General features: G+C 44.7%; 1 protein-coding gene across 1 annotated transcript; it reads left to right on the top strand.

The window, feature by feature from the left end:
* The first annotated feature begins 7,133 nt into the window (after positions 1-7,133).
* Positions 7,134-24,135, top strand: LOC111142134 (amidohydrolase domain containing 1). The gene is made up of 9 exons (XM_022495114.1): positions 7,134-7,302; positions 8,476-8,582; positions 10,377-10,441; positions 11,891-12,168; positions 15,070-15,295; positions 17,906-18,030; positions 21,420-21,513; positions 22,106-22,266; positions 23,144-24,135. Exons 1-9 carry the CDS (start codon positions 7,166-7,168, stop codon positions 23,229-23,231), a joined length of 1,281 nt encoding a protein of 426 aa, XP_022350822.1. The 5' UTR covers positions 7,134-7,165; the 3' UTR covers positions 23,232-24,135.
* Positions 24,136-25,880: the final 1,745 nt, after the last annotated feature.

Here is a 25,880-nt window from a genome sequence, read left to right as displayed (position 1 = left end):
TTTGTCTCCTGGCCCTGTCCAAAGAAAAGGAAATGCATTAAAAATAAATTCTGTAAAACTGAGAATCAGGTGATGTACGCAATTGTCGAGTCACTAAATTGTACACCTGAAACTAATATAACACTTCATGCTAACTAACTGGAATTGAAATAAAAACCTAAAAAAAAAAAATAAATTCTGTAAACCTTGCGGAAAGGGGCTGAGTTCAACAACCAGTGATTCCAAATAGCCTTCATTGCTTTTAAAAGCACAGACTCTTTGGTCCAGCAATTCCAAGTCTGGGAATGTACCCCAAGAAGATAATTGGGTAAGTGGGCAAAGTGAGTAAGTACAATAATGTTTGTTGGCATGTTATTTAATAAACAGGGAGTTGATTAAATAACTCTGGGATACCCATAACACGGATTGTCCTATGGTCCCTCAAAAACAATGCTCTGGTCACTAGTCCCTCTGTTAACTATCTATCAAAAGTGAAAAACAAGGGGCGCCTGGGTGGCTCAGTGGGTTAAGCCTCTGCCTTTGGCTCAGGTTATGATCCCAGGGTCCTGGGATGGAGCCCCGCATCAGGCTCTCTGCTCTGCGGGGAGCCTGCTTCCCCTTCTCTCTCTGCCTGCCTCTATGCCTACTTGTGATCTCTCTCTGTCAAATAAATAAATAAAATCTTTAAAAAAAATGTGAAAAACAAAATATTTCCAAAGGGCGGGAGTGATGCGGATAAAAGAACACCTGCCAAATCAGATGTTTGAAAAATAGTTCTCCGAACGTCAGTTGGGGGGGGTGTGGTCTTCAATTTGGAGCAACTCCTCCTCATATTCTATCGGCTTTGGGATTAGGGTTAGGTATCAAATTTAAGGAAGTGACCCCCAAAACTTAGTTATCAAAATAAATAACATGTTAATGCAATTTTTTAAGAATTCCAGGGGGAAAAGTCCATGGTGAACAAAATATTAGGATTTTAATACAGATGGGATCTGACTGTGCGCCCCATGACCCCAAGAGTGAGCACCTCCCTTGCCACACCTTCGTTCCGACCCACGGATCTCATCTTTATGTACATTTTTGATATTTTGTTCATCGTGGAATTTTTGCATTCATTTTTATTTTTAAAAATAATGAAATAAAATGTTGTTTGTGTTTGCCCTCCCCTTAGGTTTTGCACCAAAGGTAAACGTTTCCCTTGCTTCACCCTAATCCTTGTCTTGACTTTTTACACTTTTTAATATTATTATTTCTCAATGAGCTTGTGTAATGTTTACAATGAAAAAAGTAATAATGATTCTTTCACAGGGGAGGAAAAAAGGATATTCAGGAGTTTATATAAAAAGGTGTGTCCACACAAGAACAATGGGACAAACATCCCGTTTCAAGCTGTCCATTTAAATTTATGCCTCAGGGGGGAGGGGGGTTGGGGGGGGGTTATGGACATTGGGGAGGGTATGTGCTATGGTGAGTGCTGTGAGTTGTGTAAACCTGGCGATTCACAGACCTGTACCCCTGGGGATAAAAATATATTAGATGTTTATAAAAAATTTAAAAAATAAATAAATAAAATAAAAACTTAATAAATTAAAAAAAAAATTTATGCCTCAGGTCTCTCAAAGAGCCATTTTGAAGAGACTCCCGGAGGCATTTCTAGCAGATGATTAAAGATGCCCACTATGGAATGGAAAAGCCAGCTTGATATTTACAGATGGTTTAATATTTACAGATTTGATATTTACAGATGGGTATTTACAGATAGTGAGCAAGATCATTTAACATTCAAAAAATATTTATTGAGTACCTCCTATGTGCTAGACACTGTTCTGGGTGCCCCAAACAGGGCAATTTAAAAATGACAGCAACAACAGCAAAAGACAGAAAAACATACTTTCTTCGTGGGGCCTACGTTTCAATTACTCAGCAGCTCTGAGCCTCAGTTCCTAATCCATCAAGTGGGAATATAATTTCCCCTCTTCAAGCTTTCATGAGGTTTCAATGACATCATGTGTATAAACCGGCAGGCAGGGCGCTCGGCCCACACAGCAAACTCAGTAAGTGGGAGCAATTTTGTGTTAATATTTACCAAGGAGAATGTGATTTTCCTTCCAGTGATTATAAAAACGAAAATGGAAAAGAGGAAAGAAATTATGCTAAAGCTTATAAAGGAGAAAAGATTAACAGAAAGCCTAGGTCATTAATGTTATACTTTTTCAGATTACTGAAGATTTTTTTCCGCAGGCATTGGGTTCATTCTGACAGTGGAAAAGAAGGGTCGGTGAAAAATTGACGACAGTCTGCTGGGTTGATGTATTTGGAATTTGGGTGGCCAATAGTAAAGATTTGTAGGTTTTTGTGTATTTATGTGCTCTGCACTCATCCAAATCCCTAAGATTCTGCTCAGTTATTTGACATACATTTCCTCTTTCAATTCTCCTATCTATTTAAATTCATTCCCCTATCCAGCTCCACTTTCGTTCACTTTGTCTTAAGTCTACCTGGAACAAAAATCTTCATCCCTGGGTTCTGGCACTTTTTCCCTCCTAGAAAAACCAGAGGTTGTCGTTCCTCGAAGCCAACTGCTAATAGCAGGTATCTGCTCTGACTCCATCTTTCCAGTAATTCATAAAACATGTGAATGGAACCAGCAGTCTCTAGAAGTTGTTATACATAAATATGTACTTCATCTCCCTATTGATGAATGAAGGGTTGGTGAAGAACCCAGGGGAGAAGAAGAGAGGCAGCTATTTCTAGAAGGGACTGTAAAGGTCTCTGAACTAAACCAATATAATGGGCCAACCAGGAAAAGAAAGTCAAAGCCAGTGAATGTCTTAGTTGTGCAAAATCAAAGTAGCGTGACTACACAAAGACTCTGTACTAAAACAGGGGGGAAATGTCATTGGATTGCATAGCAAATGCCTGCCAATTCACACCAAAAATATATGTTAAAAATATGAAACGTATGTTCAAATCCAACTTCTGGCAGATGAAAAAGACGAGGGGCTCAGAAAAATGAGGGCCTTAAAATGGTGATGTGTGACTTCAGGCCGTCATTTTCAGAGGTGGCAGAGGCCATTTGTGAAAAGCAAGGACTGTCATTATGTTCCTTAATCCCCATGCCTCAGTTTCCCCGTCTTTCAAAAGGGCGGGTAAGAATGGCGCCTACCTCAGGAGATGGTTAGGCGAGTTAACATGTGTCCCCCCACACTTTGGACAGCATCAGGGGCTCAGTGAGCACCACAGCCGTGTAAGCCCATGGGGAAAGCATTCTAGAGAGGAGGATGCCTGGTGTGTACGAGGAACAGCAAGGAGATCTGTGGAACTTCAGCGAGGTGAACAAAGCGCAGAGTGACAGATGAGATCGGAGAGATCATGAGGGCCCTGTGGGCCATTTTCTCGTTTGCCATTCCTCATTTCCAAGTGAGAATCTGGAATGAGCCACTCTGCCTGGGAGCTGCGAAGAGACTGTACAAGGGGGTGAGGGTGGAATGAGGCCCCCTGCTGGGAGGCTACCGTCAGTGGGAGCAAGAGACCGTGGAAGTGGTGAGAGGTGGTCAGATTCCAGATACATTTGGAAAGGACTGGCTGATGGTCTGGGCGTGGGGTAGGAGATAAAGAGCCCGGGAAAGAAAGGATGGAGTTGCAATGGATGGCGACAGAGCGGCTGTGGGAAAAGGGACAACTGGGAACATCAAAGGTTCAGTTGGGAATATGTGACATTTCAGATACATTAGACATCCAAGGGGATGTGGGTGTAAAATACACTGTTCTCCAAAGTGAACACCCATACCGGTTGATTTAATGAATGCTAGCATTCCTCTAACATTATGCAATTCAGATGAATTGCATTATGCCGAGTCAGATGTTTGATGTATATCATCACAGGGGGAGCGTGGATGACACTATGGAAAGACCATGGCCTTGACGGCAGGCAGGTTTGAATCCTGCCTCTTGCTCTTACCAGCTCTTTCTCTTAGGCCTATCTGAGGAAACTCCGTGCATCTTAGGTTCTTCTATCCAGTACGGATGTTCTCAACCACAGGTAATGCATGCAATTTGCCTACTCACGGTAGGCTGATAGGGAAATAATTGCCTATAATTTCCTAAAGTAGATAATCCAGATCTGTCTTCTCTCTAGTCCGCTCTGTCTTGCAAATAACTACCAGCATTGAAAAGGAGGGATAACTGACAACCAACTTTTTTAAGAAACCCTGAACTCAAATTCTCAAAACTGATTCATTTGCGAGGAATCTCAAGCCATATCAGTGCAAGTGCGGGGAACCTGACCCACCTTCGCGCACATTCTTAACATTCCAAGCGTCGTGGAAGTAGAAAAAGAGGAGTGGGGTTTTACAATGCTCAACCCCAAAGTCCAAGACCAGCTCCGAATACAATGAACGATAACAGTATCTACCCGATATTATCCGAAGCAGTTTCTGTTTGATTTTCTCAACAACTCTCTCAACTCAGGGAAAATGGATTTCCAGTCTCTCAGTAGGACATAAAAAGCTTTGTTGATCTCCCATATACAAACAAAGATTAGACAGATTCAGACCAAAAGCCTTGAGGTTTTTGCCCACCTCTTTTCCACCCACTTGGACAAATACTAGGAGAAAAGGCTGTAAACTGTGTCCTTGGATGGTGTGGAGAGACCAGACTTAGCAATTTTTTGTTTACCTGAGAGCCAGGAGCCAGTAGGTCCTTGGCCTGTTCAATGACCTGCCTCTTTCGATTAGGTCAGAAGCAGAGCACAGTGATGAGGAAATTACCTTCAGCTTGACCTTTAAGGCCCTGCTGGCGTATTCTGTGTAGACTTTCCTGTTGACATTTCTGACTGCCCCTTTCGCAAACTGAAAAAACAAAAAACAAAACAAAACAAAAGGCCCCCTGGGGGTTGTAAAAAGTACTGTGTGAACAAAGAAGTGCTATAGGGATGTTGGTAATCACTGAGGAAATTATCTATAATTATGTATTTAAAAATGACCGAGGAGGAGAGAAGCCCACCCTTGTCCTTGCTTGTGCAAACCTTTTGCTTGCAGGGGTTTCTCAGGCCGTGCCTATGTCACCCACAAATCATCCCCGGGAATAGAGTGACCATTCCTTTTTGACTTCCCCAAAACGTATAAGCTTTCAGTTCATGGTACATTCTGTGAACTCAGGAGGGGACCTCATGGCCGGAATCTTCTATTGAATTTAATTGACCAAGAAGAGAAAAAACAGGATTAAAATAAACTAGCTCAGCAGCAGAATAATAATAATGATCATGATGATAACACCTATTATTTAGAGCTAGAGACTGGGCGAAGTGTTTTCCATTTCATCTTCTCTAAAACTCACACAAGACCATAAGATAGAAAGAAACAATTACCCTATGAGAAGATGGATGGAAAACTGAGGTTTGGGAAAATTAAGGACATTTCCCAAGGTCAAACAGCTCATCAGTGACAGTGGGATTAAGACCAGTTTATGGAAGACCAAAACCTTCTCTATTTCTATAATGTCACTCCTTCCTTTACACCTACAACCTCCTAAGTCTGCAAATATGCCTGTAATAGCAAATGGAACAGATTCAAGTCTTTAGCAGAAATGTTAGAGAGAAAATTTAATATTTCTCTATGAATTAGTGACTTTATATGTTTGCGTTTCACTATTTCTATTTCTCTTGTATTATTTCTCTCTATATACCTTTCTCTTCAAAACTGTGTATAGGCACACCCATCTGTTTGTGATTTTATGTCTGAGCTGTGAGTAATGTATGGATTTTTTCCACCCATCTGGTCTCTTTTACTCACATCCTCTACCGACTTCTTTTCCATTTTTTTCCTTTCTTCTCTCTTTCCTACCAATTGGTTTCTCTCTTGTAAGACCAAAATACGAAGCTAAAGTATATTCTTATTTATTGTGTTTTATCTAGAGGATTTTTTTGCTTTATCTTGTTTTTAAGTGGCTTTTAAAATAACAATTGACTTACTTTTGTATTTTATGATTTTACAGGCCTCAGCCTGCTTTGATGGTCTGTTATTCCTGTTTGTAAAGTGTCTCCCTTTAGACTGTCGTCTTTGCGAGGCAGGGAAAGTGACTTTCCTGTCTCTATGTTCCACAGCCTAACACAAAGCTGCTACTAAAAGTGTATAAACAGAATAAAATAACTAAGAATTAAAACAGTGCCTGCCAGTGTTTTCACAGCAGCTGATAGGTGAGAAGAGATGCGGGTGAAAATTACCGACCATCTTCCTTAAACAAGTTTGATTCGGTCTCCAATCTTGGTGGCAAATTGAGAGTAGCAACCCCCCACCCCCCACCCCCCACCCCCCACCCCCGCCCCAGATCCAGTTGGGGTGAGGATGGGGGCGGACACGGAGCTGAAACCACTTTTACCTGCAAGAGTTCGGATCCAGGAGCCGGTCCAAACCTATCCTTCAGGAAGACGTTAGGGGACACTGGGCAGAGGCGCCAGTGGATTCTCTGGTCTCGGCTCTGTCCTCCCCCGCCAGGATCCCCCTTCATCTCGGGGACCTTCTGGTAGGGGATTCCGGAGCGGAGCTGGCCAACCGAAAATTGTGAGCGGCGCGCGGCACCCGTCACCCTGCTCCACGGCCGCGCGGACCCAGGGGCAACTCCCCCACCGCACGCCCCTGCTCCCCACCTTCGGGTTCCTTCTGCCGACCGCCCGTCCCGTTCGAGCCGGCGGGGCAGAGGTTCCCCCACGCTGCCTCTCCTGGGTCTCTACGCCCGGTTCCCGCCCCAGCTCCTGGGGAGAGGTTTGCCTCTACTCAGCCCCACCTGGGCTCCCCGGCCTTTCGGGGACCCCCTTCCTCCTGGCCTTGTGTTAAACGGAGCCCACCTTTATCTCTCCCGGTAACCCAGCGTCAGGTCCCTAATCTAGAAAGTAGGGACTACGGTCTCCATCACATTTACCCAGAACATCGGGCGACCAAAAAAAGAGGCGATTCCAGGATCACGTTTATTACTAATCCCCCCCGCCCCCTCGGGTCGTCGGCCCCTGCTCTGCAGCCGCGCCGGCCGGAGGGAGGCGCGCGCTCCTCCGCGGACGGGCAGGGCGGCGGCGGCGAGCGCCGGCCCCGACTCCACCCTCCCTGCCCCGCGGCGCCGCCCGCGGACCGGCACTTTCCTTCGCCCGCGCACCCGCCCGGCGGCCTCCCGGAGACCCGCGGCGCGCGGCGACATGGCTGGCGGCCACCGCCTCCTGCTGGAGAACGCGCGGCAAGTGGTGATGGTGTGCGCCCGCGGCGAGCGCTTCCTGGCGCGGGACGCGCTGTGCCGCCTGGCCGTGCTGGAGGGCGCCAGCCTCGTGGTGGGCACGTAAGTGGCCGCGCGCTGGGGGCAGCGGGCAGCCGCGACCGGGCCTGGCCCCCTTTCCCTAACTTGGGCGCTGTGGAGGGAACCGCGTAAAATCCTGCATCCAGGGAGCCACCGCAGGCCTTTTAGGCACCTGTTGCTACTTACCTTCGAGGAGCCATTCGGTGAAGAAACGCTCTCAGGCTGAACCCCCACCCCATCCCCTCTCCCCAGATCTTGGGAATCAGCATCTCTGTGATGGAGTGCTGGGACTTTAAATTTTTACAGAACACCCTCCAGCCCACCCCACTTCGTATACTAAATTTGAGAACCACGGAAGACGTTCAGATGGTTTAGGGTGAAAGGAAATTCAGAAAAAGAGGACATTTTCAGTTTTTTCATTTAACCCTCTGTGCTTCCTGCTAGACATGAATAAAAGAACAGCCAGAGTTTGAGGTAGGGGGCGAACCTGCAGTAGGAGTGGGGTTTGGATGCTGATGTGAATTGGAGAGCCCCACGGCCCGCGATTGTGCAAGATTGTCTCAGCCCTTATCTGACGCCGCTTAGGGTTGTGCAAGAGCCCAGCTTTGAGGGACCATGTGTTTTTAATTAACGAAGGGATAAAAACATTCTCAGTGTTACTGTTGAGAATTTGTTACAAACGAGTTAACAGAACTGCACAGAGGCAGGAATCCAGGGCTAACTGAGGCCATACTCCATGGAGTTCTGAGGCTCTACTGTCGCGCCCCTGTGCGCAACCCTTTCTCACTCCATCATCCAAGATGGCTGCTCCACCACTCCGTATGGAGTCTACCTTCCAGATGGTGGAAACAAGGAAGTGAAAACAGTCCTATTGGTTAGAATTTAGTCACATGGCCACACCCGGTTGATGGGAAACCCAGAAATGTAGATTTCATTCTGGGTGTTGATGTGTTCAGCTAAGATTTAGGAATCTAGCCCTGTGGGGAAAGGGGAACATTGATCTTGGGGAACAACTAATATTCTATACATATGATTTGACTTTTGGGCTTGCGTGTGGCTGGAGTCATTTTTTTTCTTCAATAACACAGATGCAAGAAGGACATAGGATAAAGTTGACTGATAGCAAAAGACATGGACAACATATTTTAAATCATTAGTCAGCTTTTCCACAGTATTTCCCCAAACTTTAGTAATTATTTCTTGATTTTTCTTCAGGGATGGGTTTATAAAAGCCATTGGTCCTGCTGATGAGATCCAAAAAATGTTTTCCGAAGAATCTTTCGAGGAAAGGATTGACTGTTCTGGGAAATGCATCTTGCCGGGTACTAACCTCTTTTTTCAGTAAAGCCCTGCAACCAGTTTTAGTAATGTAAACAGGAAGAGCTTGTTCTAAATAGGGTGTCAAATCATATTAAAATATAATAATAGCTACCGTGCTTCGCATTTCTACTACTGAATGTCTAGCTATTTTACAAACATGTTTTCATCTTGAATCCTTCTAACTGCCCTGTAAGGTAAGTATCATTATCTACATGTTACAGGTTAGAAAACGCCAGTATAGGGATGAAATACCTTACCCCAGATTGTCGGACAGGGAAAGGGCCCCTGCTTCCCACTCACATGCCGAAGAGAAACCAGTTGTGTTGTGTTTAGGTTCAAAAGCTGTTGAAGAGGGGCGCCTGGGTGGCTCAGTGGGTTAAAGCCTCTGCCTTCGGCTCAGGTCATGATCCCAGGCTCCTGGGATCGAGCCCCGCATCAGGCTTTCTGCTCAGCAGGGAGCCTGCTTCCCTTCCTCTCTCTGCCTGCCTCTCTGCCTACCTGTGATCTCTGTCTGTCAAATAAATAAATAAAATCTTTAAAAAAAAAAAAGCTGTTGAAGAACTTTACTAATCTACCTCATATAGGAGGCAGCTAGGGCAAACTGCTGTTTCTAATACCAGAATAGATTCTAAATTTACATGGAGTATGAAACAAAGAACACATCTTTGGGCAGAAAAGTGGGGAAAGAGGGAATCCCTAGAGATTTTACTGAAGTTTATTTATATCTTAGTGATTGACACAAAATCAGTTTGTTAACCATCATCTCCCACATTGTTTTATGGCTTCATGAAATCCTCTGAAACAAGTTTCACAAATTTTGAGTCCTACACAAAACAGAGAGGCTAAGATTTATATTTTTAAAATGTTTACTATGTGTATCTGATAGAGCTTCTGTCTTCCAGCTCTGGGAGTCAGGAAATGAAGTCAGAGTGAAACGTTATGAAAAAGAGCAGAAAATACTAGAAAGCAATCTGAACAGAGATTCTTTTTTTTTTTTTTTTAAGATTTTATTTATTTATTTATTTGACAGAGAGAGATCACAAGTAGGCAGAGAGGCAGGCAGAGAGAGAGGAGGAAGCAGGCTCCCTGCCAAGCAGAGAGCCCAATGTGGGACTCAATCCCAGGACCCTGAGATCATGACCTGAGCCGAAGGCAGATGATTAACCCACTGAGCTACCCAGGGGCCCTGAACAGAGATTCTTGATCTTTGTCCAATTGCAACCACTAATGAGACATTTAATTCACAAAGTATTTTAAATATTCTGGAAAGACACACTTTACTTGAGTTGTATCTGGATAAACAAACGAGTCACAGAATTACTTTATAGTTTCTCTTCAATTAAACTGCATTTCTTTTTTGAAGAAAGATTCATATTCCTGATTCCATATTTTTCCTTCTCAAAGTTGGGAGAGATTATATTCTCTTTTCACACACAGATTATTCCTTGGCGATGTAGTCCTTGGTTTTGCTCAACTAATAGATATGACATCCTGTTTCCAAAAGCTTGTTTGGTGAGCATGGACTTAGTGGGCAAAAGGACCTGTCTTTCTTTAATGGATATTCTCATCATGCCAAATCACGCTCTTCCGTTAAAGCCTTCTAGACCAACCATGCAGAGAGTGTTGTTGTTTCCTGTCTGTGGAGGGAACCCATAGACAAATTCTTCTTCCTCTCTCCTCCTCCAAGATGGCTGACCATCATCTTGCTTTCCCAAGAGTGGCATGGGGTAGTCTGCCTACTATCTAAGGGCTTTCTATTTCTCAGCTTCAAAGATGATTTGATTTATTGATTACAGGTTTGGTGGACGCACACACACATCCAGTATGGGCTGGTGAAAGAGTTCACGAGTTTGCAATGAAGGTAACTGCCATAAATGATGATAAATCAAAATAAGGCACAAATACAAATCTTTTTATAAAGATTTGATAGGCTAACAGGCTTTGCAACATATGTCTACATTTGTTTTTTTTTTTAAAGATTTTATTTATGTATTTGAGAGAGAGAGAGACTGAGAGAGTGAGAGAGAGAGAGAGAGAGCATGAGAGAGAGGGGCAGAGGGAGAATCTGACTCCTCGGAGAGCAGGGAGCACGATGTGGGACTCGATCCTGGGACTCCAGGATCATGACCTGAGCCGAAGGCAGTTGCTTACCCAACTGAGCCACCCAGACGCCCCTACATTTCTTTTTCATGTATATTTTTACTGGCCTGGACTATGGAAGATAAACTGGAAAAGAAACTAACTTATAACTGTCCAAATACTATGCACAGGCCCAGCAATCATTTTAGGTATAACAGTTTTCAAAAATTTTTAGCAATAAAATCCTTATATATGTATATATGTATGTATGTACATATGTATGTTTTAGAATCCTCCTTTTAAAAAAAAAAGCTGAGCTGCCTTTGGGCACCTGGGTGGCTCAGTCGGTGAACCATCAGACTGGTTCAGGTCATGATGTCAGGGTCCTGGGATCCAGCCCCAGGTTGGCCTCAGCACCTGGCAGGGCGTCTGCTTGTCCCTCCCCCTCTTCCTCTGCGACTCCCCCCGCACTTATACAGACACACTCTCTCTCTCTCTCAAATAAATAAATAAAATCTTACAAAAAAAAACCCAAAACCAAAAACAAAAAACCCCACAAAAAACAGAGCTGAGCTGCTTTGCTCACTTTCTCCTCTCTTTCCTTTCCCACATTTCAGCCCTCTGCCCCTGGGAGCCTTTGAAAGGGCTCCATGATATAGTTTGAAACTCACCATTCATTGGTTCAAACTTGGAAAAATATATTGCTAATCATAAAAATAAATTGTCTTGTATTCCCCCCCAAAAATGACTTATTAAGAAACATAAAGTGTAGTCTATGTCCTGAATCATTAATTAGCCAAGGCCAACCCTCAAACCCATGGTTGCAGCCATTTTCACATTGTTTCTTTCTAATAGATTTAATTTTTTAGAGCAGTTTTAGATTCATAGCCAAATTGAGTGGGAGGGACAAAGACTTAGTGGTCCACCCTGAGGCCAGCTGGGTTGTTGGAACACTGAGATACTTCTGGGCTAGTTGGTAAATTGTTGCTGCTTCCCGAGACCCTCAGTGCTCCCCGCCCCCTCTCCCATTTGGGCCATCCCTGCCATTCCTAAGAGGCCCTGGCAGGGCAGGAGTCTCCATGGCCCTGCTACCCCAGCATCCTTTCTGGTCTGCTGGTGTCTCTGACCTATCAGTTGTTAATCATTTTGAACATCACCCTGGACGGGGATTCTGTGGACCTGCCCACAACCTCCCACATTTGCCCAGCCTAAAGGCGAGCCCTGTGTTCAGTTGGCAGGAGCCACGTACATGGACATTCACCAGGCTGGAGGAGGGATCAACTTCACCGTGGAGCGCACGCGCCAGGCCTCAGAGGAGGAGCTGTTCTGCTCCTTCCAGGAGCGGCTGCAGTGCATGATGAGGGCGGGGACCACGCTGGTGGAGTGCAAGAGCGGATACGGCCTCAACCTGGAGACCGAGCTGAAGATGCTGCGCGTGATCGAGCGCGCTCGGAGGCAGCTGCCCATAGGCATCTCCGCCACTTACTGCGGGGCTCACTCGGTGCCAAAGTAACCTCAGCTTGCGGGTTTGACTGGGGGCATTGATGGGGCATTGAAAACAAAGAAAGAGTCAGGTGGTCCCTAAGTGGGGACGCACTGTGGTGTGGGGCGGGGAGGAGGGTTAGGGAGTCGGACCGGGTGGAGGTGTATCTATGCTTCTGTTCTCGCAGAGAATTCAGTAGAAGCTGTTAGAAAGGTGTCCTGGTTGTAATAGTCGTCTCACAAGGGTGGTTTTTTGTTTGTTTTTGTTTTTAAGATTTTATTCATTTGAGAGAGAGAGAGAACACACAGGCAGAGGGAGAGGGAGAAGCAGACTCCCTGCTGAACAGGGAGCCTGATGTGAGGCTTGATGCCAAGATTCTGGGATCATGATCTGAGCCGAAGGTAGACACTTAACTGACTGAGCTACCCGGGTGCCCCTTGCAAGGGTTGTTTTAAGAAGGCAATCCCCATCAGACCCAACGGTTTTACTGGTCTGCTAATGATGAAGGAGGAAATGGAGATATTCAAAATTCTTTTGGTTAACAGAAAGCAATGTCCTCTACTAGATCCTTTAAAATGACAGATATTACTTTAAATAGTTGCCCGTGACCATATAATTGCACTTTAGAGATTAAAAGTAACACTCCGTAGGTGATAGAGCAAATCTCTAGGTCAGGATGACTCAGAATAGTTTTTATTTTTGTTCATCTTTTTGTTTAGCAGCAAACATGTTTGTTTTCTTGTTGTAAATGGTTTTGAGCTTTCCTTTTACCTAAAAAGTGTCTCCTGTATGGCTTTGTTGTAGAGAATTCTGTCCCTTTCTGCATCTGCTTCTGCATCTTACCTGTCCCAGAATTTCTAGAGCCAAAGGCCCACAGTTCCAGAATTAAAAGGTCCAAAAGAAATCCAGGACTTGGGGGGCACCTGGGTGGCTCAGTCGGTTAAGCAGATGCCTTCAGGTCAGGTCAGGATCCCAGGGGATCAAACCCCTAATTGGTTCCCTGCTCAGTAGGGAATCTGCTTCTCCCTCACCCTGCGCTTGTTCTCTCTTTCTCTCAAATAAATAAAATCTTTACAAATAAAATCCAAGACTTAAAAATTAACAGGACAAAGTCTTAGTGAAGTCTTGAGTTTTGATAACTTAGATATGTAAGTACTACAGGCTTATTTGAAAGTTTCGTGACATATTTTTATATTTATTTAGTTTCGTGCAATTTGGAAAATAACTTTAGTGTTAATTTTTTGCTTATCATTTCAATCAGAGAAAATTAAAAAAATTTTTGAAAGATTTTATTTATTTATTCAACCCAGAGAGAGAGATCACAAGTAGGCAGAGAGGCAGGCAGAGAGAGAGGAGGAAGCAGGCTCCCCGTTGTGCAGAGAGCCCGATGTGGGGCTCGATCCCAGGACCCTGAGATCATGACCTGAGCCGAAGGCAGAGGCTTAACCCACTGAGCCACCCAGGTGCCCCCAAAATAAAAAATTTTAACATTAAATTTATGATTAAGAATTCAGAAAATTAAGTAGAAAAGAAAAATATTTAATATTTCCAATGATGTTTTTGTACATTTTTAGCATTTGTACTTCCGAAATTATTAAAGCTTAAACCGCACTGAGACTTTTGGGACATCCGTCTATAGAAAACTTTTTTTTTTTTTTTTCCGAATGGAACATAAAGTGAATGATAGGCAGTGTAGGGTGGTAAAGAAGTCGTAGGCTTTGGAGCCATACCAGACCTGGGTTTCACTCCAGCTTTGCAACTTTCCCAGTGCATGATTTTGAGGGCATCACTTAACTTTTTTGAACATCTATAAAACAGCTAAATAACATGTAATTCTATATGATTGTCTTGAGAATTAGGGACAACATACATGAGCGCCTGTCTCCTCACAGTTCACCTCTATCTTCCCACCAATACGGTTTTTGCTGAGCAAGAGACTTTGGCGTGCCAAATACAGGACTAAAGTTTTACAGAAATTTTCTCCTTATGCCAATGAGTCTCTGAGGTCTGATCCCCAGTGACACGGTCTGCAGCTCAGAGTATGCCAAATGATGGCTGCGTGACCTGTCCAAAGTTAGGTCGCCAGCAAGTGGTGGAGCTCTGTATCTATCTGACTTCAAAAGCCCAGCCCTTTCCTATGTACAACTACCCCAGAATCTTAGAATTTCAGTTCCTCCCACAACCTTCTTTCCCATGCTTCTACAAATAGTGTGGAAGAAGAAAAAGGCAGAGTGAACAGTAGGGCCCAGCAAAGGAGCCTGCAACTGGGTAGTTAGGGAAGCATTCAGGATGCCCTCCATGTGTCCTTGGCAAGCAGATTCAGTTTTTCAGCCCCCATGGCCTTGCTGGCATTCTCGAAGGCAACATGGCTGGGCCAGAGATGGATGAGCCCTTTGAGTCTCCGTGTACAGGGTCAGTGCCTATAGTAGTCTTATCGACATCTCTGCTGTGTCCTCATTGTTAAGACTCTTGAGGTATAATTTGGATTATTTCTCTACTTTTTGAGGCTTGAGGTCATTTGCTCATGGTTCGTCAGATTCTTCAAGGACCAGAAAACCAATTAAATCAATTTTAAATTTTTTTAAATTAAAAAAATTTAAAATTTTAAATTAAATTTTAAACAATTTTTAATTAAATTAAATTAAATTTTTTAAATTAAAACAATTTTTTTTAAGATTTTATTTATTTATTTGACAGACAGAGATCACAAGTAGGCAGAGAGGCAGGCAGAGAGAGAGGAAGGGAAGCAGGCTCCCTGCTGAGCAGAGAGCCTGATGTGGGGCTTGATCCCAGGACCCTGGGACCATGACCTGGGCCGAAGGCAGAGGCTTTAACCCACTGAGCCACCCAGGTGCCCCAAAACAATTTTTTAATTAAAGAAAAAAAATTTTTTTTTTTGCTTCACATAATCTCATTTTCTCGCCCAGAGGGAAGACCGCATCAGAGGCTGCTGATGAAATCATCAGTAGCCACCTCCCGAAGCTGAAGGAGCTTGCCAGAAGTGGGGAAATCCACGTGGACAATATAGATGTGTTCTGTGAGAAGGGGGTCTTTGATCTTGACTCCACCAGGAGGATTCTTCAAAGCGGAAAAGAGATGGGATTACAGATTAACTTCCACGGGGACGAGCTGCACCCGATGAAGGCTGCGGAGGTAGGGTCGACCTTCTTCTTTTCCTTTGTCAACACTCACGCTATGGAAAACTTCATTAGTGGGTTCAGAGGTGGGAGGAGCCTTACTGAAAAGACAGAGAAACCGGAATTTGTTTGAACAATGTGTGGATCGGTCCAGTCGAGCCTCGGAATCCCTGACCCCTGTTAGAAATATACTTTTTTGCTGGTCGTTTACTTTTATGATCGCCTGCTGGTGGCATTAGTGGAAAAAGAAGTACTTCTGTGATCTTGTTTAGCAAACCCACACCCTGTTTTGGTTGGAACAGAAAGCCACGCTGGCAGAGCGGAGTAAAAATTGCTCATGTTGTGGCTAAGGTCCTCCTGGGGCAGCGGCTAGGGGAATGCTGGGAGAGCACGCCGGTCATGGTCACGTGATGCTCTTCTGACCTGTGTGTCTTGCCCAGATTCATTTATTCACGCTTTCAACAAATACATGAGTGTCTGCTCTGTGCCAGGCTCTGAGAATTCAGCCGTGAATAAGACAGACAGACACAGTCCTTGCAGTTGCAAGTCTAGCTGTCTCTCCAAACCACAGAGCGAAATAAACAACTGCCCTTGGGGCATAAATACAGATGTGTATAATGTGGGCATAAATACAGACACTCCAGACGTGTCCAGTGTGATCTCTTCACATCGCTTCCGGATCTTGGTCCTGTGTTTCCTGCTCAGTGAATGACACCATCGTCTAGTATTGTCTAAGCGGAAAAATTTGGACATCACCTTGTCTCCTTTCCCCGTCCCCTGTCCTGTTTTGGTCAACCAGCAAGTCCTCCAGGTTTGCCTCCTGATTATGTCCAGGTCCACTTCTCTTCCCCCGACCACCTAGTTCAGACCACCATCAGGGGCTCTCAGCAGGATCTCCTGCAACAGCTTCTCTCCCCGTGTCCAAGCCCGCCCGCTCTTTAATCAGTTTAATCCCTGCCCTCAGTGCATCTTCTCTTCCTCTCTGTTGCTGGAAAGCCCTGAAAGGCTCACCTATGCCAGCAGGACAGATTCCCAACTCCGCAGCCATAGGCTTACCCGGATCCAGCCCTTTCTTGCCTGCCATGTTCCTCTTTGTCTCCTCCCCCTCTCGCTTCCCCTGCCCTCTTTTCTGTGAGCCAGCCACCATGAACTGTGTTAGGACACTCGATCCCCCACGCCTCTGCATGTACTTTCTCTTGTCTGAACACCCCTCGCCTGGCTAACTCTACCTCCTCTCCGTGTTTCTTCTTAGCTACCACTTCTCTGGGATCCTTTCCAAACCTCTGCAAGAGGGAGTTACAGACCCTCCCCACACCTGTCCCACCATGTTCAAATTGCCTCCTCGCTCCCTCCTGGACAGTAAAGGGGCTGACAATTGTCCCCGCGCCTTTGCAGCTCTGTCCCTGGAGGTTAGCACAATGCCTGGCAGACAGGTGGCCTTTAGTGAGGACGTAAATGGGGCATGTTTGTTGAATGAATGTGAACTAGGTGGTCAACAAGATACTTTTGGCGGCAGAGAGTGCACTGGTGAATTAAACAGAGGTCAGTACCCGGGATGACCAAATCGAGTTTGGGAGAGTGAAGGTGATTCCAAGGTTAGAAGGAAGCTCCGCCTGGGGAACAGAGTCAGTCTGTGGGGCATCCCACTCCCCAGAGCACCAAACCAGAATTGCCCTTAGACCCAAGCTAGCTGCTGACGAGGGGCCAGCTCCCTCCTGCCCTGCTATGGCTGTGCTGCCTCCCTGAGCCATTGCTTAATGTCAAGAATGAGTCTACTTTCCCTTCCCTTGGAATGCTTAACACAATCACCTTTCAGCCAGGAGCACTCTGTGTGTGTGTGTGTGTGTGTGTGTGTGTGTGTGTGAAAATGTATCAAGCTGAGAAGAAACCCACTTTTTTTTTTTTTTTAAGGAACCCACTTTAATGGTATGTTTTCATTACCATCATAGCATTACCTCCTACTTTTCTTCTCACAGTCGAACCCAGATTTTTCCTCTGGAGAGAAATCAAGCTCAAGTGCATATTCTCAAATGATACATATAATTTCACATTTTTCCAAGGTTGTTTTTTTTTTTTTTTAAAGATTTTATTTATTTATTTGACAGACAGAGATCACAAGTAGGCAGAGCAGCAGGCAGAGAGAGGGGGAAGCAGGCTCCCCGCTGAGCAGAGAGCCCGATGTGGGGCTCGATCCCAGGACCCTGGGATCATGACCCGAGCCGGAGGCAGAGGCTTAACCCACTGAGCCACCCAGGCGCCCCCCAAGGTTGTTTTCTTAACTGATCTGTTTTCCCTGAGTGCAACAGCACTGCAAGATACCTTGCCTTACTGTGTTTTTGACGATGCTGTAAGAATCAGACTTTATTACCAGTGTCACTCTGCGTGAGGAATATTAGTGAGCACTTGGACGTAAGGACAGTTGTTGAAGTAGCACGCTAGCTAATTTTCCAGTGAATGTCTGTCACAAATCTTTTGCCCATCTGGGGGCTTGTGCTTGGCAGAGGCAGTTGCCAAGGCATTTTAGTAATAGATTGGTATTTATTTTTGCAGGAAAAACAATGTTCTGGCCCTTTATTGATTGTTGTTGCTGTTGGTGAACTCTTCCCTCTCTGCCCATTCTGCTTAGCTCGGGGTTGAGCTGGGAGCCCAGGCCATCAGTCACCTGGAAGAAGCGAGCGATGAGGGCATCACTGCCATGGCAACGGCCCGGTGCTCGGCCATCCTTCTGCCCACCACGGCCTACATGCTGAGGTGAGTTGCCCCAGTGGGTGCCAGGTGGGAGGACACAGACCCAGAGGCCTGTCTTATTTCATTGCCTTTCCACATTCCTTAAAAATGCAGATCAGGAAAACTGAGCTCTGGAAGATGCCAGTCCTGGAGCGAGGTTCAGGAGAGAGCTTAGACCCCAGTGGCCGTTGAGTGGTGGGATTATTGGGAAGAGTGGAGCTGCCCCTTCCTTTTCCCACCTCATTTTTGGAATTTCCCAGTTAAAAAGTCAATATGTATTACTTTTATAAGTACCGAGTAATGAAATAGGCTCTCTACTTTAAAAACATGCATCAGGTGTTAGAGATACTGGACAGTGTTCGGAATGTGAAGGAGCTGTTTTCTAAGAGGATGCAAGTGGGTACCACAGTCCTCAAAAATCCCCAGGCGTGGGAGGAAAGAGGAGATGTGTAAGTATATTTTGCGAAATCTCCCCCAGGAATTTTGCTGGTTGCCCTCTATAGACTGAATACACACAACACAGTCCATAGTCCATCTTTATGAATGCCGTTTCAGACGTTGGACAGTGTCTGGAGGCAGTTTGGGTTGTCGCCCACTAGGGGGCACTACTGGCATCTAGTAGGTAGAGGCTAGAGGCCGTAAACCTCCACAGCGCCCAGAACCATCTCCCACCACAGAGAATTATCCTGCCCAAGAACTACCCAGCCACAAATTATGAACTGTGCCATGGTTGAAACACTCTGCCTTAGGCATTAGAAAAGCCAGGCTTCGAGTAACTTTTACATTTATTTATTTATTTATTTTTTAGAGAGAGAGGGAGTGAGGGCACTCCCAGGTGCCTGTGACCTGCGGGAAGGGGCAGAGGGGGAGAGAGAATCTAGAGATTCTTCATGCCCAGTGTGGAGCCTGACAGGGGGCTCGATCTCACCACCATGACACCATGACCTGGGCCGAAATCAAGAGTGGACGTCTAACTGAGAGCCACCCAGGTGCCCTTCGAGTAACTTTTTTTAAGAGAGAAGAGAGGAATATGGCAGTGCTTTTCTCAAATATATTATGACGTTATACCCATACAGGTAATATTACACATTTCTCTTACCGTTACTGTTCTCTGAATTTCAAGAGTAAACTTCATGTAGATTGCAACCAGGAAATATCAATCAATAACCATTCTTGGTATCTTGGCATTCCCAGCAAGTCTTAGTAGTCAGAGTCATCAATCGATACCTAATCTGGTTAATTTTCCATCACCAGGAAATTAATGTTTGACCAAAAAAAAAAAAATTTCCTTTCCCTCCCCTTGAATCTCTTGAAGATGGAGCAAAAATCCGAGACTTGCACTGTGAAGGGCAGCTCAGCAGTAAAAGTCTGAACTTTGTCCCTGCGCCAGAGGTGGCTGCCATCTGTGCTCACTGCAGAATGGGCTGGCCAGCTGGACAACAGGAAACATCACCGAGGCCACCCTTCTCTCTCTGGCTTCTCTGTTCTGGTATTTTTCTGATCTCTCCAACAGGCCCAGCCTGCAGGGCTCTCTGCTGGGCCTTGAATTCTCTCTTGACTCTCACTTCCAGAATAACAGTGGCCTTGTGCCGCTTCCTTTAATCATTATTGTATGCATTTTTGTGTATACTCTTTAAATTGATTTAGGATACGTTCACCTCAGTTTTTCTGGAACTCCCTTGATACTTCTACAGCATCACTTTTTTTTTTTTCTCCTTCAATATTTCTGGAAGGGGAGGGGAGGCCATCCGAATGAACTGTGCATGGGCACCTGAGTGGCTCAGTGGATTAAGTGTCTGGCTCCAGCTCAGGTCATGATCTCAGGATCCTGGGCTTGAGCCCCAGATGGGCTCCTTCTCCCAGCACCTGGGAGAAGCCTGCTTCTCCCTCTCTTCCCCTTTATGTTCTGTCTCAAATAAATAAAATCTTAAGAAAGAAAGAAAGAAAAAAAAGGAATGAACTGTGGAGAGATTTTAAGTTCTACCTTTCCACATGCTTATCCCTGCTTCACCCACCTCCTCTCATGCATGATGCTGATTGAGGAACATTATCTTAGGTAGTTCTGCAAACTGTCCGTCATCGACTGTGAATGTTTCAAGGGCCTCAGTCTTGGCCTGTAAACATGTAGATTCTCAGACAACTGATTTCCATCTATCCCTCTCCCCCAAACCCTGGGAGCCTTGAATAAACACTAGCATAGTTTCTGACAGCTCAAAGTTGTCTGCCTAGGATGACCCAGGCCCCCTTACAGCGCCTGAGGAAGCCCAACCCGCCAGGAAAATGTACTGCTTGTTCCCGCAAAACCAGCTGATTGGCAGATAGGCCCCTGGACTTCCTCTTAGAGCAGTTACTTTACAAAGCTTGCAATTACAAATCCTTTCTCTGCAAAGACTTATATCTGAGATACAAGTCTCTGACCACCCAGGATTGCCTCCTCAAGGACCCGCCCCTTTTTCCTCCCAACTTCCTCTTTCTTTCTTTAAAACGCCCAGTTACCTCTGCACAAATCAAAATTGAGTCCAGGCCACACTGGATCCTTTTCCCTTTCGCAGTAGTTATTACTGAATACTGTCCTCACCCTTTGAGCTAGTGTTTGGCTCCGTTTATCCCTGACATGACTTTTGAGTCACGTCCTAAAGGATAATATTTTGCCAAGGAAATCAAGGAGACACGCAACCCAGGAAGAAGTGCAGCCATTTTACATATAAGATTCTTGGGCCTTCAAGGTTTTAAAGGCCCTACCAGAAATGTTTGAGGCCCCTCTGCCCCTGCCCAGGATGGGGAGAGATATGAATTAAAAAATTGCAAACTGGGGAGCGCCTGGGTGGCTCAGTGGGTTAGGCCGCTGCCTTCGGCTCAGGTCATGATCTCAGGGTCCTGGGATCGAGTCCCGCATTGGGCTCTCTGCTCAGCGGGGAGCCTGCTGCCCTCTCTCTCTCTCTCTGCCTGCCTCTCTGTCTACTTGTGATCTCTGTCTGTCAAATAAATAAATAAAATCTTTAAAAAAAAAAAAATTGCAAACTGGAAGTTAATAAAAACAACATTATTTTAACCTCATTTTTTATATTTGAGAGTCAAAAAAAAGTGTTACTTTTTTTTTTAATGTTAAGTTAGATTTTTCTTCCTTAGCAAGGGTCTCTGGAAGTATGTAAAGATTGCCAAAATAAACACTCCCAAATTAAAGAGGTTAGTCATGGGCAAGTCATTTCAAAAGCAGAGATAAAAATCAGGCATCCTGGGGTTCCACCTGACTTATGTGATGGTTAAACTCATCACTTAACCTTGAGTGTCTGTTTCTTCCTCCAGAACACAGAGGGGTTGGATATCTTGAGTTGGTTTCCATTGCAAACATCTAGTCTATAGAAGCTCTACTTCCAGAGACTTCCATCTTTCTTTTTTTTCCTTCCTCTTAGACTGAAGCAACCCCGCGCTAGGAAGATGTTGGAGGAGGGGGTAATCGTTGCTCTGGGCAGTGATTTCAACCCAAATGCATATTGCTTTTCAATGGTAATTATTTTTAATGTGCCTTTCCAAGCGGAGAATCAGTCTTCCACTGTGTGTATCAATAATTTAAAAATAGTTCCCGAACTGTTAAAATGTACCAAAGATCTAAGAAACGATTTTCTCGAGCAACAGGAAAAAAAGTGTAGATAGCAGGGTCCTTGGCTATTTCTGTGCCACACGAATGCCTCTAGGCAGAGAGAGAGGAGAGAAAGTTCTATGTGCATAATTTTTTGATTCAGCCTTGGGTGTGGTGGTTTGATGATAACTTACCTCCGTCTTGGAGGACAGCACAGGCTCAAAGAAATTTTAGTAAATAAGTGTGGAGGTGGGCTTTCATCTTACATAGATAGTGGTCTTGAAAAGTTGTAAATAAACACTCAGTACCCAGGGGTTCGGCGGGGGTAATCTCTCTAATAAAGGAATCTTTTCCAAAGCATAAGAATCTTTACATGTACATCAAAATGTTCTCATACCAGTGTAGCCGGTTCCTCCCAGATATTTAATTTCCATTATTGGTTGTGCTGCGTTGAGAAATGTCCTAGGTAGCAGCTACCATTTTGTTCCTTTCCTCTACTGCGGTTCTTGCCTGCCTTAGCCGGTGGTCATGCACTTGGCCTGCGTGAACATGCGACTGTCCATGCCGGAAGCCTTGGCCGCTGCCACCATCAACGCAGCCTATGCCCTGGGAAGATCTCACACACACGGATCTCTGGAAGTCGGCAAACAGGGAGATCTCATCATCATCAATGCATCCAGGTGAGTGTTCTCCCAACGGAGCTATTTTATTTTGTGCCCCTTGTGATACGTAGGCTGGGTTTAAATGGCTTTTCTGCTCGATATTAGCATCTGGCCCTGAAGCCTCTGCAGCTTCCCAGTCTCCTTTACCATCACCCCTTTCCAACCAGCAAGTCTCCCTACGGGTCCTCTACCACACAGGGTAGACCAGCTTGTCCGGTCTCTTCATCTGTCTTCCATCTGCCCTAGATCTCCAGGAGTTTGTTCTGTTTACCTGGACTTTGGACTTGTGCCACCTGGCTCGTGTTCTTGTTTTTCTGCTGGCGTTCTGACCTACAGCTGGTTCTGGGCGGTGCGTGTCCCAGCTCCTGCTGGCCACCCTGTGTTTGATTCATTACCTCTCTGGCTTCTCACTCTTACCAGATCCCAAAAGCCTTGCTTCTGTTTTCCTGCCACTGGGTTCTTATTACTCATCCACTGTCTACTGCCAAGTGGGCCTCCGATGCAACAATTTGAGTCTTATTTTTCTCAGTCTGAAAGTTGTAAATCCTTGACTCAGGAAGCCTGTTGCATTCCTTGGTCCCCAAGTTCCACTGAAGAAATCGACTTTAATTCAACTCTTCACTGTCTCTATCGAAAATAATGCTGATGTCACCTTTTACATATTACTTGATTGGATCAAATATTTTCAGGTCAAATACTTCAATAATACCATTAAATAATATTGAAGTTGTAGACTAGTTGTCATAGTAATCAACTGTTTTTTTTTTTTTTTAAAGCCCTTTCTTGATGACGAGGTATAAAGAAGTTTTTAGAGAATGTATTTCCACATTAGCATTTGTTGACAAAGTGATCATTTTGACGTGTAGGCATTAAAATATGTTTGATTTCTTTCTAGATGGGAGCATTTGATTTACCAGTTTGGAGGCCATCATGAATTAATTGAATATGTTGTAGCTAAAGGAAAAGTCATCTATAAAAAATGAAAGATCTAAAAGGAAAGAGAAGACCTTTCGACTACATAAGTCAATGTGGTTGGAGTCCAAGTTAAAATACCATAGTAATTTGCCAGAGTGATGTCACTTAAATATATTTCAGTGCTTTGTTAATCCACTTGAAAAAAACCAAGTCATTAATTTCTTTTCATTTAACACATGCACCTGGACATCTAAGCAGGTAAATCATTTGGATCTCAATCTCAGAACATGAAATCATTTCACAGAGATTTGCTATAAATATTTTGAAGATTAAGATGGTAGCGCATCATCGGAACGCCTTCATGGGGAAAAGCTGATTGGCAGGTAGACATGGCTTGAAATTCCCATTTTGTTTGTGCTTTTCAAGTTTCAGTTCTTAAACAGTACTTTGTGAAAATTAGGGGATGGTGAGAAATCCAAGTGATATGCCCCAAATTAAGCAAATGTAGCCTTCTATTATAAGCGGCTAGTTTGTCCTTTTCCCACATGGTTTGTCTTTCTAGAAGCTCTTCGAATGCATGAGTGTCCCTTGAAGGAAGGTGTCCTTTGAGTTCTAATTCCTTCTGGACTCTAACAGTAGCGCTTCACAAGAGTTCAAGACCCGTCATTTTATACATGGGGACAGGGACTTCCTAGAATGGATGCATTTGGACCAAATCTGATAATGTAATTTTTAAAAATCACTCTGAAGAGTTTGATTATTCACATTATAAATGTATGACAGAATGGATATAGGTCTCAATAAATATATGTTGACACTGTTGTTGTTTCCAGTCCCAGAAGTAGATGGGTGGTATTACTTATTACAGCTTTTAAGGAAATGAACCCAATTACATAATTACACATAAAGAAATCATGGATGACTATATGAATAGGTGTTTCTAAAGGCATATGAGCTTCCTTGAAATCTTTTAAATGTTTCATCATCCTTATCATCCCAATGGCGTTATTAAACTTTGTCCTCTTTATGAATAAATGAATTGAGAAGTGAAGATTAACCAAGGTATCCTCCCTTTCATGTTAACAGAGGATGAATCGATGAGGCTTTACTGTGTTCCATTTTAGATGCTCCTTGTTGGGAGGTTATGGGTAATAGTGTGCATGGCTGTCACTGTCCAGGAACATGGGGTCATTGGACATTTGTCCCTCACAGGCTCGGTCAAGGAGTCTTGAGGGGGTGTGGGAGGCACGTGGTTGCCATGGGTGATGCCTCCCCTATGACCACCTATACAAGGGTAAGAGTTTGGGATGCAGGCAATAAATACAAAGGCCAAAACTAAATATGAGGTCTGTTCAAACCCGCAAGTCTATCTTGATACCTATGGAATAAGTAGGGGAAGTGCATCCTATTCTCTGTCTAGGAGACATTCGCTTGAAACAAAGAGCGTTAATGTCTTTTTCAAATGAAAGCAGAAGAGGATACCCACCCAGAACTGCCTTCGTCCTTCCAGGCCAGTGTCCTGTTAGTCCTGCCACTTGGGAGCTTGCTGGTAATGAGAACCTCGGCCCCACCCCAGACCTCTGAATCGGAATGCGTTTCTTAACCCCCTGCCAGGTTATTTGTATGCTTGTTAAGTGCTACAGTCTCGACCCTAGCCACACCGGCTGTCACACTGTGCCTCAAAACGGTTTGCTTTTGCTGTTCCAGGCTTTGCAGCCCGTTCCTTCTGCCTGGACTGCTTTCCTTCTCTTCTTTATGCGGGAAAGCAGAGCTAGTCCCTCCCCAACCCTACAATGCGCCCATCGTCCATGCTAACCTTCATGGCGCGGTGTTTTAACTGTCTTTCCCTTTAGAATGGAAGTTGGTAGAGGGCAGGGCCCCTCCTCATGCCCCAGGATCTAGCGTGGTGACTGGTTCATAGCAGGTGATCAGTAAATGAGTTCATGGATGGCCGTACAAACATACTGGTAGTCACAGTGAAAATGACTTAATTAAAACACACCAAGTAGGCCAACCCAGGAAGACAGTGTTAAAAAAAATACTTGTTTTGTGGATTGAAAAGAGCATATGAGTTCCTTAATATAATACCAAAGGATGATGCTCATGGGGGAGTAAATTAGAAAAGCAAAACCAAAGAAACAGTTCCATGGTTGGGTGGAGAGGTGGGCTGCCCTTGTTAGCTTTAGGGGTTGGCAGGATTTCGATGAGAAAGCCAGGCTCCAGGATGGAACATTATGAGGTGCTCAGAAGATCAGTGATGAACCCTACTAGCTCCTTGGGGAGCTAGGGCTGGGTCAGATTTCACAGGGCTTTGAATGTCAGCCTTGCTAGTAGGAGTCTCATTCTTCAAGGTAGGAAAAGCCACTGAAAATTTTTGAACAAGTTAGGACCAGGACAAGAGTACTGTAGGAAAAATGAGTCTGGTTTAGTGTGCTCAGTAGGCACTCAAATTCTGTTGTATGAATGGACTCTGACAAGATACCTTGAACCAGTCCTTGGTGGAGAGAGCAGGAGGTATCAGGTGCTAAAAGTCCAGCTGGAAAGCCCTCACATCAGTGAGTGAGATGTGAAAACCGCTACTCTGTGCTCCCCAGTGAGCTAGACCAATGTTTCTTTTCTCAACCTTTTACAGTTGTCAGGCCTCCCCTCACCCCCACCAGGAGGAAACTTAAATTTCTACCTAAGGAATAAGATTTTGTCAGATAGGATTGAGCTTT

The sequence above is a fragment of the Enhydra lutris genome, unplaced genomic scaffold (assembly GCF_002288905.1).
Source record: "Enhydra lutris kenyoni isolate GAN:26980312 unplaced genomic scaffold, ASM228890v2 scaffoldscaffold7, whole genome shotgun sequence".
NCBI classification, from domain to species: domain Eukaryota; kingdom Metazoa; phylum Chordata; class Mammalia; order Carnivora; family Mustelidae; genus Enhydra; species Enhydra lutris.
Note: the sequence above shows the minus strand (reverse complement) of the source record. Positions and strands in the feature narration are given on the sequence as shown.